At 39.7% G+C, this 18,466-nt stretch overlaps 1 protein-coding gene across 14 annotated transcripts in view; it reads left to right on the top strand.

Moving 5' to 3' along the window:
* The window catches only part of cnot4b (CCR4-NOT transcription complex, subunit 4b), a 149,741-nt gene that overhangs the window by 52,394 nt on the left and 78,881 nt on the right, over positions 1–18,466 (top strand). For 4 of the 14 annotated variants that reach the window (XM_048607997.1, XM_048607991.1, XM_020530650.2 and 1 more), the window contains exons 4-8: positions 2,356–2,442; positions 5,843–5,944; positions 8,075–8,200; positions 10,972–11,096; positions 16,848–17,003. In XM_048607997.1, the coding sequence (XP_048463954.1) occupies positions 2,356–2,442; positions 5,843–5,944; positions 8,075–8,200; positions 10,972–11,096; positions 16,848–17,003 (596 nt within the window). Of the gene's footprint in view, positions 1–2,355; positions 2,443–5,842; positions 5,945–8,074; positions 8,201–10,971; positions 11,106–16,847; positions 17,004–18,466 lie in introns of all 14 variants that reach the window. The other 10 variants (XM_048607996.1, XM_048607990.1, XM_020530649.2 and 7 more) reach the window with 3 other exon arrangements.

The raw sequence follows: 18,466 nt of genomic DNA, 5'->3' as shown, positions 1-18,466 counted from the left end.
ATAAATTACTGAGCGTTTGCTGACCATACAACCAAGCATAGTGGCCCATATGTGTCAAGTGAATTCTGGCCAGTAACTCTGAGTACAGCAGCTCTCTGAAGTAGGTTTGTCTCTGACCTTTTTGTTTTAAAAAAGTAATCTGTTTGCCCATCGAGTCCACACCGACGCTCCAAAGATTATCCCACCCAGGCCCACCTGCCTACCCTATCCCAGTAGCCCAACATTTCCCACGCCTAATGTAGCCAGCACATCCCTGGACACAATGGGCAATTTAGCATGGCCAGTCCAACTAACCTGTACATCTTTGCAGTGTGGGAGAAAACCAGAGCACCCGGAGGAAACCCACGCAGACATAGGGAGAAAGTGCAAACTCCACACAGTCGGTCACCAGAGACTGGAATTGAACCCAGGTCCCTGACACTGGGAGGCGGCAGTGCTAACTACTGAACCACCATGCTGCCCTTACTGGGATCCCTTAAGCGTATGAGCTCTGTAAAATACGAGAAACCCATTAGGCCTCATGGTAGAGATTCCTTCAATAAGCTTAATGCAACTGACACTTAGTCAAAAATAATACGATTCATCTTGAAGATCTCATTAATAATATAAACATGTCAGATAATGTGATTGAGTAAAATGCCTTTAAAGGTCCAGTGTGTTCTGTTTTAAAAATTGAAGTTCTGAATTGCATCAGTGCTTGGTATAATCCAGCACAGTAGGGTTTAAAGCAAATTTCTCTCTTCTAAATGAATTGAATGCCATTCTCGTCTGTGTAGCAAGCAAAAGTAATTTACAGGCCTTTTTAGCACCAACATGATCCACTCCAAGCGGATACAATCGTCTCTTTGAAAAGATTTAAATTTGGTATCCAAAGTTTAAATTTGAAACCTTCATGATTCATAAATTACATGCAATTTTGGCATCTCATGCCCTTTGTATTGGTTGCTGGGTGTTAGTCAAACCTGTTACTGTACTAAGTATTTCTGGTTAACGAGGGATTGCAATCACAACACTGACATAACTTCTATCAGGGAAGAAAAATATTCCCACTTATATTTGCAGAATGGGATGGCATGATTTGACATTTGAAGTCTTCTACTATAACAAGCACCGGCATCAACTAAATGTTAATTAATGGACATCTCCTAGCTTCTTGAGAAGGCATTGCCTATGAACTCCTTCACTGAAAATCCTGTGCCACTGTTAGGATTTCCTGCGAGGTCAACAACTTTTCAAAAACAAATTTGAATTTCCAGTTAGGAACTAAAGGATGCCTTGACAAGATGTCAACTTCTAGGATGTCTATTGCACTATAAACTAAAAGCGCTATTGAATAAACACGTTATATTTTGAACCACAAAATAGAACGTGACTTTTTCTCTTTGCACACAACTGAAACCTACTTCTAATATGCATTATATTGTCTTTTAAGTAGATGTTTAATTAACCAAGAGTCAGGCTTGGGTGATTTTTGACTCTCAAGGGCTTACTATTTTTATTTTCCTTTTTTAGCCTTAGACATTTTAATTTCAGATTTAGATTTCATATTTAGGTTTTATTCCTCAGAATTTCCTGCTCCACCAAATGCTAGGTGGACCTTCCAGCATCATTTGAACTCCATGCAAGTTTGATATTAATACTCTATCATGGGCTTCCACCTGCATTTCTAAATGATGAACCACGGTCAGTCTTCCAGTGTACTTTGAAACAATATTGTTTCATTCGGGGTTGCAGTAGTAATTGCACAATCTGGGAACTCTTTTGAACTCATGACAAGTCTCTATTCTTTAAATGGGGTCTGTCCTCACCAGTACTCTACTTGGTGGTTAACATGGAAACAGCTTTGTTATGGATAGTCTTCCCTAAATGTGTTTGTGTGCTGACTCAGTCACACAAAGAGTAGCTACCTCCTGATTTGTGTCCACTGCTGAAAGTTGCATCTTGCTTTCAAAATATTTTGATGGGCATTTGTCTCCATGGCAACCAGGTCACATCACTTAGTCTTGTTGCACTTATTTTGAGATTACTTTGCCCTCTCCAGACTAGTCATTTTTATTGTGAATTAAAGGAATTTTAGAATATATCCATCTTTTAAGGCCCAAAGTTTGTAACACGAAGATTGCTCGTGTTCATTGTGTTTAATCTTGGATGTGTTGTTGTTACCCTTGATGATATCAGTGACATATCCAGAGTGTGTATCATTGCTGTTGCAATTAGCTTTGTATCTTCCAAAATACTTAGGTTTGTGGTTTTGCGAGCTAATTTATTTCTGGTTAAACCCATGTTGACTTAGATTTGTCATCAGCCTCTGAATAGGACTGAGAAACTTTTTTTTTCTTCTTCTTTCTTCACCAGGTTTTAAAACGGCCAGAATATTTCGGGAAGTTTGGTAAAATACATAAAGTTGTCATCAACAACAGCACATCATATGCAGGTTCACAGGTATGCTGGCACCAGTTACCCATTACTTAGTGATTTTCTTTTTGTTCTTTTTCTGGAGAGGTGGAGTCTGACTGCAGATTGCTGTCTTCTGTCTTTGATTGCATTATGAAGGAGCAAGAGTGCATACAATGGCACATGGGGGCTTTGGGAAAAGTAAAAGGAAAGTTAAGGAAAAAAAGACAGACAAAAAAATTTGAAGTGTGGGAGAAGAAAAGGTAGTAAAGACAATGCACTGTATAACAGCTTTAAAATGAACCATTCCACAGGATAGCCTCACATGTCAGGCCACAAGTCTAATTTTAATCTGCATGATTGGAGATAGCCGAAGAAACTTAAAGGTTCAAGTTAATTTTGATTAATTTCTGCTTTTATAGTGATCATATGTTTGCCAGATGTAGTGGACGATGGCAAGTTCCAAGCACTGTGTTTACCACCAGAGGAAATCAATTTCTTGGGTGAAAAGTTTAACCAAGGCAAAAATATGGGCGCTCTTCTACAAATCATAGTTATGAATGCTTGTAATGATTGCAGAAATGAATGCGTAATGGTCACTAAGATGAGACCTGTTGGAGTTTGAAAGAATTATATTTGTGACAGGGATAGGTGGTTTGGGGCTTGAGGAAAGAACTTGTGCAGCTTCTGTATTACACTCCATGGCTAGGCAGTTACTGCTCTAGAATGACTTGAGTTTTTCATGAAGGGATAAACAATGGAGCAAAAGTGACTGAACATTGTGTGGAATTATCTGAAGAATTGACACGGTTAGATAAGACTTGCTGGTCATCGATTTCAATTCACACTTCAGTTTAAAAATCTCCTAATTTGAGTTTGATGGAATTCTCAATCTGAGTGTCATTCTAAAGTTGTTTTTTTTTTTGTTTTTACTACCTAATTTAATTCAGTTATAGTGCGTGAAGCTCTTAATCTGGAGGCTCGCAATCTCCAATTTGAAGGCAGGTGAATTGACAGAAATCCTAAATTAAAGCATGAAGTAATACATCTACCTGTAAAAGTTTAGAGAATGAGTGTTAGTTAGATTTGGCATAAAGAAATTTGCAATCTGCTTTCCTGGAGTACGTGAAATAACAGGAAAATTGTCATTGGTTTGCAAGAATTCTGGTAGATGGTGAAATTGCAGGCTAAGAGATGATGCTTAGATATTACGTTATTGGTAATGCATTGGAGAGCAGCCCTGGCAGTAAGACTGAAATGAATGCAAGCCTCATCAGTGTCTTAGTGACTCCTATCTCAGTTATAGACCTATTCATTGTTGCAGCAGGAATGGCAAGCGAGGTAATGCAATATTTTCTGCCAGCAACATCACCTTTTGTGGAAGGTACCAAGTCTCTGTGGGTATGGCACTCATTGAGAGCTGAATGAGCAAGATTCGAGCTGCTGGGGTTAACCGAACAGTGCGTATGAAGTAAGCTCAGGGAAAGAAAGCAAATAGAAATGGTTATTTTCCAGACTGGAGGGAAATCTGAAGTGGTGGATGCAAGTGGTCAGTATTGGTATCGTAACTCCTTCAGAAAAGCAAGAAATGCTTGCATCTACACACAACTTTCAAAAGGCAGTGGTTGAGTGAAAAGATTTACAAACAATTACTCATTTTCAGAATTTCATTTTTGCAATGTTGGAAACAGAGCAGTCATGTAACACACAGCAAACTACAACCTGTGGCAATGTTATGATGAGAGGTTAATGTGTTAATAGGATGTTGACATTACTATATATTGGCTAGGCTGCACGTGCAACGTCCCTGATCTTCAAGGTAGCATCATAGAGGTCTACAGCACGGAAACAGGCCCTTTGGCCCAACTTTCTCATGCCACCCAATTTTCACAACTTAAACTGGTTCCATTTGCCTGCATTTGGTCCATATTCCTCCATACCGATCCCGTCCATGTACCTATCCAAATGTTTCTTAAATGATGAAATTGTATTTGCTTCCACCATTACCTCTGGCAGCCCATTTCAGACACTCACCACTATCTGTGTGGGAGAATAAAATGGCCCCTCTGGACCTTTTTATATCTCTCCTTTCCCAGCTTAAACCAATGCCCTCTAGTTTTAGACTCCCCTACCACAGGGGAAAGCTATTGGCCAACTACCTATTCTATGCCTCTCGTGATTTTATATACCTCTATAAGGTCACCTCTCCAATCTCCTATGCTGCAATGAAAAAGGTCCCAACCTATCCAACCTCTCCTTGTATTTCAATCCTTCCAGTCCGGGTAGCATCATAGTAAATCTTTTCTGCACTCTCTCCAGTTTAATAATGTCCTTTTTATAGTAAATGTTGTGAGATTTTTTTTTTCCCCGTCCACCTGAACAGGCAGATGGGTCTCAATTGAACATCTCACCTGTAAGATTGGGCCTCGGACAACGTACTGGTCCAGCAGCACTTCGCTAGAATATTGATTTTTGTTTTGTTCTCTCTGCTCAAGTCCTGGAGAAGGATTTGAACCTATAACATCAGCTCAGATAAGTGGTACCTACTGAGCCTCATCAGGTACAGTACACAAGTTAATGACCTGGGCTTTTGAAGATTCTCTTCAAAAAAAAAATTGGCACATATTGAAATATTTGAGGAGGTTCTAGGCTAATAAAATGAGCAAATGCAATTTAATGCCAACAAGTGTGGAATGATAGGTTGGAAAAATGAGGAAAGGCATTGTATCATTTATTCGACAAGCTTAAGAGGTTCAGCAGGACAGATCTGAGGACATGACCAATCAAGCTGTACAGTTTGTTTGTAAAAGAATCTGTGATCCTTAGTTTTACACTTTATTAATAACAGAAGGGAAATTACACTCCTCTTTTTAAAAGATTGTGTTAGACTTCAGGTGAATTACTGTGTTCAATCTGGGCTCTACACTTGAGGACATTAACATCTCAGATTTACAAGAAGGCATCCGACGGCTAGTATTTTGTATAAAGGATGAATCATCTAGTGGTGATCTCTGTTCAGTAGACATTGTTCAGAACTCTGATGAATGAATAGTTTCTCCTTATTTCCTGCATCAAAACCATTGAATGTCAGGTGGAGTAGTCACCGGAGGGAACAAATTCCAGGTGATTGCCAAATGAGCCAGAAGAGATTAGAGAATTGTTTTAAGCAGTTTGTCTGGAATGTGCTACTTAAATGAGAGCTGAAAGCAAGTTCAATTTGCAACTTTCTGGAAAATTGAATGCATCCTTTAGGACAAACATTTATGGGCTAAGGGTAAAAAGCAGCTGAGTGTGGGAATCTTTGAATAAAGCTACCCAAGAACACATCCAAATACAGTGCACTGCTGCCTTGTTTTATTTTGATTCTCATCTGTTTAACTTGGTTAATGGATGATTGCGAGCAAGATTCCTTAGTGTGTCAAAGCTAACTACAATGTTCCTCTCCTAGGGTCCCAGTGCTAGTGCTTATGTAACCTACATACGGTCTGAAGACGCACTAAGAGCAATACAGTGTGTAAATAATGTTGTAGTGGATGGCAGGACACTTAAGGTAAGCAATTTCTTTGTTTCTCAGCTGGCTCCACTTTTGTTTTCTTACTCCACAGCTTGTCTATTTTTCTGATCCACAAGTTTCCTTTTGAGGTCTAAAGCATCTGTGGCCAGAGGACAAAGTAATTTGAAACGTCAGATAGGGAAATAAATCTGAGAAGTGAAAGTGAACTACAGCCAAGGTGGTGCAAGATGAAACCTTAATCCTTACATAGCATGCCTTTTTCTCCCCTAGTGAAAGAAATGTTATGAACCCACAATGATGTCAGCAGAATCTGATGTCTGCTTTCAGTTTGTTTACGTCATGGTTTTCATTGTTGAGAACCTTAACAGAAGCCAAATGTAGCTATACTGCCGGATTCTGAAATCCTATAAACAGAAACAAGTTGTAGTGTAGTTAAAATTGTTGCTCAAGTCTACTGGGCGTGTGTTCTGACAAATGTGAGCACCATTCAATTGTAGCATCCCTTGGAAGTATCCAATACAATTGTCAAACCTAGGACTATTGAAGGAGGGGGTTAGCCCATTGTTAGCTGAATGCAGTACTTGGCATATGCAGAGCAATTCGTTCCGCATTTCTACCTTTTCCCTGTGGACAACATCTCGATTTGTAGCTTGCAAATAGCTATCCAACTCCTTTTTGATAACGACTATTAAATCTGTTTCCACCATTCAGTAAGGCAAAGCAGTCCAGATTTTGACTCGGGAGGATGAACCTTTGGTTATATGCTTTAATGTTAAGTTGTTGCTGTGTTATGTGACTGACAAATAGTCATCAGTTTGCTTCCAAATAATGGATTTCAAGCATTGTGAAGCACTCAACCTGTTGGTCAACTTGATGAGAAATGCATGTGGTATCTGAGTGAACCAATCAGTTGCATAGATCCATGACCGAGTTGTCCTCATCAGTCTGTTTTGAGAATAATCAGAAGTTGACATTCATACAAATTTGTAGTAAAAACTGGGTTCACTTAGCAAATGCTTTGCTTGCAACTTTGTCTCAGACCCTTGGCTGTTTACTTCAGAAAACCTGACCAAAAGCATGACACCTCTGATGCATCCAAATGACTAGTGAATCTGGTTGACCTATTTCACATGGGAAATTGTGGGGTAGTCCAACTTAATTGATTTGCCCCTCCTTGACTAGCTCTGACTCCAGTGTTAGTTCTGAGCTAATTTTTTTTATCAGACAAAAACCAGTACTGGAAATTGAGTATTGAGAAAGAGCGATTTCTGAAGAAGGGTCTAGGCCCGAAACGTCAGCTTTCCTGCTCCTCTGCTGCTTGGCCTACTGTGTTCATCCAGCTCTATACCTTGCTATCTCTATATTGCTGAGAAAGGGCAGGTTTTGTTGAGGCTTTTTGTGTTAGACTCTGGAAAATCACAAGCTTTAGAACACGATTTATCGTGTATGAGAGGAGAGTTCTGATTCATTAACATTGAGTGGTGTTGCCATGGAGAAATTGCTAGTTAATTGGTTAACTGCCAGGTTTTGTTTAAATTTTAAAACTGGCACATTGACTATGGTCAAGTCATTGCCTTGTGAAACGAATCACAATAGCTGTCATCTCTTTTGTTGCATTGAAACCGGTGCCGTGAATGTATGTTCTTTCCCTCTGCCAGGAAGAGGGCCCTTCTGTAGCTTTGAGTAAATACAAGTGCCTCACATTGCAAGCCCAGCTGACTAAATTAGTTGTCAGCATTATGCTTCTTACACACAAGGTTACTTAGCAAATGTTGTTTGATCTCTGAATTTCATCTAATGTTAGACACTGTTGTGAGTCCACTTTCCAACCAACTGGAATATTTAGTGTAAATGTTTTCCCTTAAATTTGATAATTCTTGCAAATTGTCCTGATGAATGCAAAATGACAAGCTTTGATAAAAATTTTTTGTTCAGCAATACTCAAGTTGTACACCAAATCAATAATGGAAATCAATGCCTACCTATATTGTATAAACCTGAGTGTAAACCAAGGTTACTGATAATTTGGGTATTGAGCTACTTCATTCTGTACTGCAGGATATTATTATCTGAGGAATCTTTGTATAGGAAATATTGCAGCTGGGTCAGAATCATTAAAGTATCTACATGTATTATTGTCATCACTGCATTTTTCTCTTTCTCAAGGCATCTTTAGGTACAACGAAGTATTGCAGTTATTTCCTAAAGAACATGCAGTGTCCTAAACCGGATTGTATGTATTTGCATGAGCTAGGGGATGAAGCAGCCAGTTTCACAAAAGAAGAAATGCAGGTAAATTCACCAGCCTAAAGGAAAAGCAATGTGCAGAGGAAACAAAAAGCTTGATCAAAGCGCAAGTAATTGAAACTAGGTTACCTGACTGGGCTTCAATTAATTTATGAAATAAAATTCTGTAAAGTAATAACTGTGTTGGTTGCTTCAAGTAGTGACTGCATATCTGTTTGTTAAACGTAAACAGCTGGAAAGTTGCACAGCTTTTGACCAAAACAAAATTAATCAGAAGCTGTGTGAAGATTAGATTTGTAAAAGCTTAGACATGAGAGGTGTCAGCTTTCAACAGATTTCTGTATCGGTTGACTTGCTCACATTATTTCTGTTGCTTTTATTTTTCTGTGGCAATGATGCTTTTTCCTTTTTAGATTATTGATGCTGCCTTTCAGAAATGGCTGTGAATTGTCATATTCCTTTCCAAAATAGATTCACATTTCCCTCTTGAGCTTTATTCTGGAAGAGCAGTGAAGGAAGTCCTTGAGTACGTTAGTGAAGACTGTGTTTAATCCAGTTTGTGATCTGGAAATGTGCTTGTTTAGAATTGGTTTTTAAACCAGCCTTCAGTTCTGTCCAACCAATAGTGGAGGGATTGAAGAATTCAGAACACAGCTGCATGAACTTCCTTTACCTGATTATACAGGAGTGCCCTCAAGTGGTCATCTTTTCATTGGCCTTTCTCTCACTGCCTCAGAAACTAGGGATATAAAACAGATTGTTGCATTGAGCTACTGTTTTGGGGCTTGAGTAGGAGTATTTGAACCAACCTTCTATGTTTGAGGTACGATAACATTACTGAGTGTGCTGTCTTGACTCAATGTGAAAGGGAAGATTTCAGATGAACTGCATACTTGAGTCACAATATTGTTTTAGCTCAGACAATTCAGCCCACGCCTGTATCGACTCTGAATCAGCATTTCATGGAATGTCTTTCCTGCTTTGTCCTCAACGTTGCGCACACTTCCTCTCCCATGAGCAGTCTAATCCCCTTTGGAAAATCTTTTACTGAATTTAACTCCACTGCATTGTCAGTATATTGCACATAATTTAACAACTCCTCCTGTGCAGAGGTTTTTGGCTAAAATTGCCAATCATTTCTTCTGTTTTTGAACTTTTTCATGAGTGAGAGTATCTATCCCTATCCACTTTGTCCAGACCACCAATGATTCTGAATACTTGAGGCACAACTCCTCTCAGCCTTTTTTCCCCCAAGGGAAATTGGCCTAACATCTCCACTTCCTTCTAACTTCAGTTTCCCATCCCAAAACCATTCTCGTGAATCTTGTTTGCACTGCATTGTTCAGCAATTATATTTCCTGCTAGCTTTGACTTCAGTTCATTTGACCCACATGGATTCTTAGCCCATTGGAATGATTATCCCCCAGTTAGCTATTCTTGGTCTGGATTTCCTTTTTAGTTAATCTGAACTTGAAACATTATCATGCTGGCACTTGATTCATTTGACAAATCCCCTTTCCAAATAAGGTAGTGTGACAGTGCCTCCTTTTCTTCTACTGGAAACACATCGTTGCAGAACATTTAGCTGACAACTCTCAGATCCCTTGCCCACCTCTGTCTTTTGGTACCAGTATCCCAGTCTATATTCAAATTATTGAAGTTCCCCACTAGAACTACTCTGTAATGTTTGCATTTTGCTGTAATTATTAAACTTAATTTTATGTGTTTGGTGTATGTCAACCTGTGTCCTTCGGGAAACTGGAAATTGATAGTTTTGTTTCTCAATGGTGACAGATGACTTGGTCACAGTTGAAGTGAACTGAATGTGCGCAACCTTGCCTATGACCCATAGGACACATGACAAAGATTTGAGCTTAGAGATGCTTTCTTATTGCTTGGTTGCAGTATTCACCTTCTCTGCAACGTAATAATACTACCTAACATTACATCGAGTCAGTAGGCCAGACAATAGCACACACATCTCAAGAGCGAATAAAAAAGTGTACTTGAGGCAAATGTGCTTTGATTGGATCCAGATCTGTGACCGCTTGTCCATGCAAGCACCCAGTTTGAAGTTGAGGCACTTGGTGTCAAGTGGGGATCAGGACCAATAATTCTCTGATATCAGGGCTCTTTGAAGACACAGGATAATATGATTCCTTTCAGTGAAGAGGCTGACTAGGAACAGGAGTGAATCCCACAGCCTGTCAGGCTTGGCAGATTCACAGAGCAGAAAATCTGTTCCTTCACTGGTCTAGAAGATTCAAGCATCTTAGTGTTGCAATGTTGACTAACTCGTGCAACTACAAGGCAAAGAGCTAACTTAGATTGTGGATTTAGAACTTGGAGCAGAATATGTTCCTGGTTGTGTATAGGTGGCAGTGGATTGTCCTTGTTTGGACCAAGAACAGGTCCCATGACACGATGAGCATGGTTCATGTAATTGGTACAATGGATGAAACATTGCTAACCTGAAAAGCATCAGGTCTCTGTTTGAATTGTGTATGAAATTTAATACAAAATACATCACCTGAAATCTCATTTGGTTTAATTTTTTTTTTAAAATTCTTGGCACAGCACAATTTACAATTTGGGTGAGCAAAGAAGAAACAAACTACTGCTGCATAATTTGTCTTCTGGTGAGCATCTTAGTCTGAGAAAATGGCAAAAGTATTCCCCCTTCAAAAGAATTAATTTGGTGAAGTACTAAAATGTACTTTAAAATAGAATTCCTGAAGCTGTTTGTCATTTGATATTCGATGCTTCTATTCACTGATCTTGAGTCCATTATTTTTCCTGGTGACTTCTTTCCACAGGCAGGCAAACATCAAGAGTATGAACAGAAGTTGCTTCAGGAACTTTATAAATTGAACCCCAACTTTTTGCACCAGTCATCCAGCACAGTCGACAAAAATAAGAATAAATTGGCTACACAGCAGAGGTATGATGCGTAAGTACAGCCCTGGCCTGATGGGCTAGCCTGCTTTTTTAACTTCTGTTTGCTTCTTGAGCTTTTTTAATTCTGCTATGAACTTCTTTGTCAAACTTGGTCTTCTCCACAGCTGAAACAAACCACTCATTTATAACCTGAATTTACACTCAAAATGCCTTGCAGGTAAAGAAACTGGATCTTCCTTTCATTTCCACTTATTGGACTTAAATTTGGTCTTAATGCTGGTCAGTTTGTAACAGCCCACTCATTTGTTGAAAAAACATGTGAAAAAGAGGAATGAATTGCAGTGGGGACTCCACGAAGCAGTGCAATGCACTGAAATGTTCAAGTTCTGGAAACTGGATTGTTTTGGATTACAGGTCTGCTTTATTTTCCTCCTTCAACTCCAAATTATCACCCAAACAGAGACTCGGCTCACAGTCTGGACCACTTCATCTCTGAAGTTCAAAGGTTGTCATGATATCTAATTGCCACAGATCGGATTAGCCAAAACCGCAAGAGTTTCACAAATTTTGTGATCTATAGCATGGATTCCAAATGGTGAGACCATCCACACAGCTTCTTCATGAACTCTTGACCTTTTGAATATATTTCACTCAAACTTCCAAATCAAGTGAATGACGTGACATTTATCAAATCAGTGTTCTGACTATGATGTCATGTTATATTTATTATCATAGTTCTGCGTAGTACCTAAGCACATGCAATATTGTTGAAGCTGCTATACATGCAATATAAGTTAGTGTTGTGAGGGGGTGGTCTTGAACATCATTGAAATTGGTAGGCATGGCTTCTGATAAATAATGTAATGACCATTCATTTAGCTTGGTGTTTGATCCCTGTGCTAATGTAGGTTGAATCCAAACTCAGGATGAGTGTGCTTCAATGGAACACCTATTCAAAAAGGAAGGTCAGGGTAAAGTGGCATGATTAAGCAACTTGTAAAATTCTTTGGAATTGTTTATGGCAAATTCTGAAGCTGATAAATGACAATTTTTTTGTGCATTGAAGTTTTTTTTAAACTGCATTATCACTTTTTCAAGACAGTTTGGCCCATAACCCCTGAGCAATGTAAATGAACAATACCCAAGTGCTAGAACTGCACAAATTTGTTTGCACTTGTCTTCGTCCTCACTTCTGACCAGTTTAATTGATTAATGCATTCTATTGTGATTGCTTTAAGGTTGATATGACTTCGAAGTGCAATTGTTGATGTGTTCCTACCTCTGAGCCAGAAGGTTTCAAGTCCCACCTGTTCTAGAAGTGTATCAGAATATCTGTGAACAGGTCAATTAAAAATTATTTTGTACTCAGTCAGTTTGGTCACCTTTTATAAGAGTATTTGAATCCTTGGTGTAGGTTGGCAATTTTCACATGGGCTGCATCACAGAGGAGGCAATGTGATTATAATTCAGCATTTCATTTAACTGACCAATTCCATTTTTTTTTTGCCTTCAAGCACCAGGCTCTAAATATCTAGCAAAGCTGTGTAAAAAGAAAAAAAATCTATTGAAAACTCACTTCTTCACTTTTTTAAGTGATTCCTATTGATTCAAGAAGCCATGCCGTTAAAGTGGCAACCCCGTCAAAGTTGACTTGCAGTTGATGTCCTTTTCTGTAAGGTTTCACTTTTACTATGTGGAAGTTGATACTTCACATCTCCATATCAGATCTATATATTTCTCATCATGCAAAAGAGCAGGTTTCTGAAGGTAGTCAGGTATGTCCTTGTCTCAGGCAAAAATGAACTTCAACTAAAGCTGCAGCACTTTAGTTGACTTGGAAGTACTGTTAAACTGAGAACAATATCTGAAAGCCACCTGTACCCCAAATTTAATTGGTTCCAGTGTGACTGATGATTATGGACATTGATGCAGTTGAAGATTGCCTATTAAACCTGTGCAGAAAAAGAAAACATGATCGATGTACATGATCATGGCACACAAGATTTTAACCACACTTTACCCCTCTCCCTTAATCAGACTGATTCCCAATGGGAGACAGTGTCATTCCAATGTGCCTATAGCCCCATTAAGCCTGTATCACTTCAAAACAAACGCTTACTATGCATAGTCTCAGAGATCTACAACACAGGGAAAAAAGTCATTTCAAACTAGTCAGTCCATGCATCAAAAACAACCACCTAAGTACTTTAATCCATTTTCCAACACTTGACCCATAGCCTTGTATGTCTTGGTACTGCAAGTGCACATGCGATTATCAAAGTGTGATGAGGGTTTTTGCCTCTACCAACTTTTACAGGGAGTAAGTTCCAGATTCCTGCTACCCTCTAGGTGAAAAAAACTTCCTGATTTCATCTAAACCTCAGCCCCTTACCTTGGATCTATGCTCCCTCTGGTCACTGATTCATCTATCGAAGGGAAAAGTTTCTTCCTGTCTACCCTGTCTGTGCCCCTCACATATTTATAAATCTCTATATCTCCTCCTTCTTGCTAGATCCTCTGCACTAAGGAAAACAACCCCAGTGTGTCCAATCTCTCTGCATAACTGAGATTCTCTCCAACCCAGGCAGCATCCTGGTAAATCTCCTCATCATCCCCCACCAGTGTGGCCACATTTCTCCTATAATGCAATTCTGGAATCTACACACAATACTCCAACTGTGACCTAACCAACATTTTACATGGTTCTGGCATAACCTCCCTGCTCATAAATAGATGGTTCAGTGATTAGCACTATTGCCTGTCAGCGACAAAGACCCAGGTTTGATTTCAGCCTTGGGTGACTGTACAAACTCCATGTATTCTCCCTGTGTCTTTGTGGGTTTCCTCTGGGTGCCCCAGTTTGCTCCCACAGTCCAAAGATGTGCATGTTAAGTGGATTGGCCATGCCCTGTCCTGTCCAGGGATGCGCAAGCTTGATCAGGGCTTACAGGGATAGAATAAGGAACTGGGTCTGAGTGGGGTGCTTTTTGGATGTTCGGTGCAGACTCCATGGGCTGAATGGCCTCTATTTGCCCTGCAGGGTGTCTATGATTTTGAAACTTGATGGCTCAGCTAATAATCACTTGCATCCCACGGATGATACCTGGCTCCTGCACAGCTACATCGCATTCCAAGTCTGGGTCATGGTAGCAAGCTTATTGGTCGTATTTTGTTTGGAATGTGCACGAAGATCCTTAAGAATACTCTCTGCAAAGCTACTTGGTGATGTATTTCACGCGAGGCAGTCCAAAAGGGTAGTCAAATGCTTGCTTCAGTTAGAATGAATTGTGGGACTGTTAGACTTGCTGCTCACTGCACCAGGCTCTTCCTTTTCATTTCACCTGCATGAAGGTGTATAAGTTGCAAATAGAATTGGCCACCCTGAATTCATTTCAAAAAATAATGCAACTCTTCTGCTGTTGGCCAGTTCTGCTTTTTTTTTGGTTTCTGCAATTGATAATTATTTGGTTGATACGTAGATAATATCTGGCAAAGAATTTAAGCGGATTGTTCCCAAAGTTCCACTATGTGCAATAATCAAAGGCATGGTTGACAAAATAATCCTATTTCACAATATGATCCTGTTCCAAATGAATCACCCTGGGCAGTCTTGACTTGAGTTTAACAATTTGTCTGCCTGTCAAAAATGCAGTCTGGATTCAGGTTTAATAGCCCAACAATGAAGGTACCTCATGTTATGATACAGATGTTTAGGTTCGGCCCTGCTATGCTGCCTGGGCTAGGACATGGATTAATATGCCATTAAAGGCTCATGGATCCTGCATTTGTGTTGCAGAAGTAATTCAGGATTGTATGACCTCAAATCTGAAAAAAGTTAATAACTTAGAAAGTTGTTGGCTTGCCAGCATTTGTTGCCCTAGAGAAGGTGTTGGACTGCAGGTCATGGAGACAACTCACCATGTGTTTTTTGTTAATTTGCAAAAAGTTGATACTACATGCATTTCTTATCAATCAAAGAGAAATGTGAAGCAAATTATGTACTTGCATATAACAAACATAGGCTTCAGCAAAACACAAGGGGGCACCTTTGAGCTGCCGTTGTCGTCCAAGAAAATGATTAACATGTTTTGCTCCTTTGCTTCCCCTATGTACATATAAGCAAACAGCTAATGATGAGAAATTCAGAACAAAAGTTGCTCTGCATTCCTGAGTTTAACACTTTCATGCATCTTCAAAAATTGAACTTATTTTCTTCAACCCTTGGCAGCATTGAGGTTGATGTTATACATCGAGTTTGCATTGATGTGAAATTCCTACTGTATCATGTCCAAAACCAAGTATCAAGACTTATTCAAGTCAGATAACATGAACTAGTTTATATGTGCAGTACGAGCATGATTATTACCTGTCCCTAATAGCCTTTCAGTTGAATGTCTTGCAATGTCATGTCTGAAGACAGTTAAGAGCCTATTGAATTTCTGTGGGTCTGCAGTAACATGGAGGCCCAGCCAGGTAAAGACAGTAGGTCTTTGTTCCTGTAAGGACATTAGCAGATAAGATGGGCATTTATGACTATTGATAATGGTTATGTGTCTGTCATTATACCGGCTTCAAATTGAAAACTTCAATTGAATTTGAATTTTAGTCCGGTTTGAACCATTAGCCCCAGAACACTAGCTTGGCACTCTGGATTATTAGTCCAATGATTTTACCATCTCCCCTTGATAAGTAATTGGCCTTTTCTAATGAATGATTCTACAGTTGGAATATTTAAAGATATTTTGCATTATTGTCAATTAAAGCATTCTTTGATTTTGAATTGACAAAAGTGATATTTCTCTCCATAGGAATAGTGAGCTACATTTTTGCTGAACCTGGTGAGGTTAAGCTAATTCATATCAATATCGTGGATGCATGTGTTAAATCTTAATTGATCTTTGTGGCAATTTCAGAGGAAGGAGTAACTGCCTTTTGTTTCTTTGGTCTCTGCAGTCTTTTTAAGCCACATACGTGAATTATGATTAAATAAGCACTTCATCTTGTGGCTTTTGAATATCAAGTGTCCTTGGCTTAAATGTGTTTGGTTTTATTGTGAAATAATACAGCATGTTTTAGAATATATGCACAGATGCTTCAATGTCATCCCTAAAACCTAGAATAAATAGGTATGGCAGTATCTACTGTAGAGCACTAGAGACCAGAGTTGTCATGGAAATGGTGAACTTGTGCTTCATGGTACAGCTACATGAAATCTGTCAAGTGTCTGACTCATCAAACTCCTGATTGCTCAAGTGTTATGATGATTAACAGCAGAGAAATGTGCAGCATCTGCAAACATTTCTGAATCCGTAGTGAGGTCAAGTGCTGTGAAATACTTGTGCTGTATTTGTAATATCCAGTTAAATTCCTTCTGATGACGTGTATGTTGCAGTACTGTTGCTGATGAGCTATCTTATGCAAGGCATCGCCAAGACAGCAATGTAGACTATACCAAGAACACCGGTTAACTTCAGACTTGTCTAAAGTTGCAAGGACTGCAATCCTTTATTTAACATCTCCACTCTTTTTCTTACCTCTTTACTTGTCCTGTATTTCATCTTGGTAACAGAGGTCTTGTTCCTGTGCAGCTGCATCATGGACGAGTTGGACTTCTCAGTATGGATCCTGTTAGCGCTACTGACTGGTGGTGACATGCAATGCCAGCATCACCATTTCCGGCCAAATCCCATTTGGAAGGTTTCCTGTAAATGACCGGCATCTCTGAGCTGCTGAAACTTTTTGTTGTGTTGGTTTGGGCGGTACTCAGTATTTTTGCCATTCTTTCCCCTTACAGACCCAACTGTAGTAATAACGATGCCTGGCCGTCATTACTGAGCACAGCTAAAGCAGCCAATGGTTTAATACTCGAACACAGGAAAACGCCTCCTATAATTGATAATGGTTCAGAACCCGAACACATGACCCCAGATGGTCCTGGCACAGAACTCAGGTCAGTGATTGGCTTTATTTCTCTCTCGGACTGAAATAACCCATACTGAGCAAGGGAAGTAGTTCTTTTTGTTCACAGCCAATCAGTTGCTCGCCAAATTTTGGCAACTTGGCACCAACTCTTGTACCTGGAGTTCTTGTGCACTTGGTCATGGTTGACATCCATGCAACATACCAAATGAAATGCTCCGCAAGATAATTAACATTTTTCATGCTTCCCACAAGCGGACCATTTCAGCAACAAACCAACAGTTTTGTTTAATGAATGGTATAATTTTTGTCACCAGAAACCCAAACAGCCATTGAAGGATGAATAGAATTCTCCTGTTCTATTGAGAATGGCTGAGAGTGTTCAAATCAGTTTTTAAAATGTACCTTTTTGGGAAGGTGTTAAGCTGAAGGGAGATGCAATTCTTCTGAAGAGTCTTGGGAGATCAGAGTCCACCTTGATTGTAGTCAAATTCTACAGCAAGTCCACTTGAGTTCCTACGTCACACTCAATATTGTTCTGATTTGACTGCTAGGTTTCCTTCAACAACTCTGGGTTACTGAGCAGGAAGCTGCATTGATGGTACAGGTTTCATGCCTGCTTGTCTGGCTTCAGAATTGCAGAGCTGAAATTCTGAACCAGAGTTCATGGATATCTTCAGAAGACATGATGTCTTGTTGTAAAGTCTGCATGTGTGCATATTGGCTAAGGCCTGGGTTTGGCAGTGATGACATTCTATGATGCAGTTGCCTGTTAGCATTCATGACTGCATTTTACATGAGTAGTCAATCACTTATACTGGCAGCTCACTGCAATCTCTTGTGAAACCATGGCCAACAGGTAATCAATTTGAAAAGAAATGGTTCAATCAGTTCATCTGGAAAATCAGTTTTTTTTTTCTCCTGTTTAGCTCCAGATATGCAGATTGTTTCTTCTATTCTCAGGCTGTGTTCATGCAGAATCCAATACTAAACATGACAATTTAACAAAATTAGATCCACTGTTGTCAGCTTGACACCCATAAGGGTGGCACTGTAAAGCATTGAGAGTAGCCAATTGTGTTCTTGTGGCCCTGGTGCCACCTGGTCCCCAGTCTAGTTGTTGCCATTTCAAAAGCATTGCCGTAGTTGGACACCTCCCCATCAATATCTTTGAAACTAGGTCGGTGGCTGGGAATTCTGTAGCAAATAACTGGCCTGACATGACAAAAAAGCCTGTGTGCCATTTACAACGTACAAATCAGGAGTGTGCTGGAACGTACCCCACCTGGATGGATAAGTGCAGCTCCCGGAGCACTCAGAAACTTGATGCCATTAAGTATGTAGCAGTCCAGTTGTTTGGCTCAGCACTAAGCATTCTCTCCCTCCACCATTCTCACATGCTGTGGCCAGTGTGTATACCATCTGCAGGCTGCATCACTTCTTCACTTTGCCAAGGCTCCTTCCACAACACAGCTAAAAAAAATACAAAGGTAG

Source organism: Rhincodon typus, chromosome 18 (genome assembly GCF_021869965.1).
Source record: "Rhincodon typus isolate 14 chromosome 18, sRhiTyp1.1, whole genome shotgun sequence".
In the NCBI taxonomy this organism is placed as follows: Eukaryota; Metazoa; Chordata; class Chondrichthyes; order Orectolobiformes; family Rhincodontidae; genus Rhincodon; species Rhincodon typus.
The sequence above is the reverse complement of the archived record's forward strand: the minus strand, read 5'-3'. Positions and strand labels throughout refer to the sequence as shown.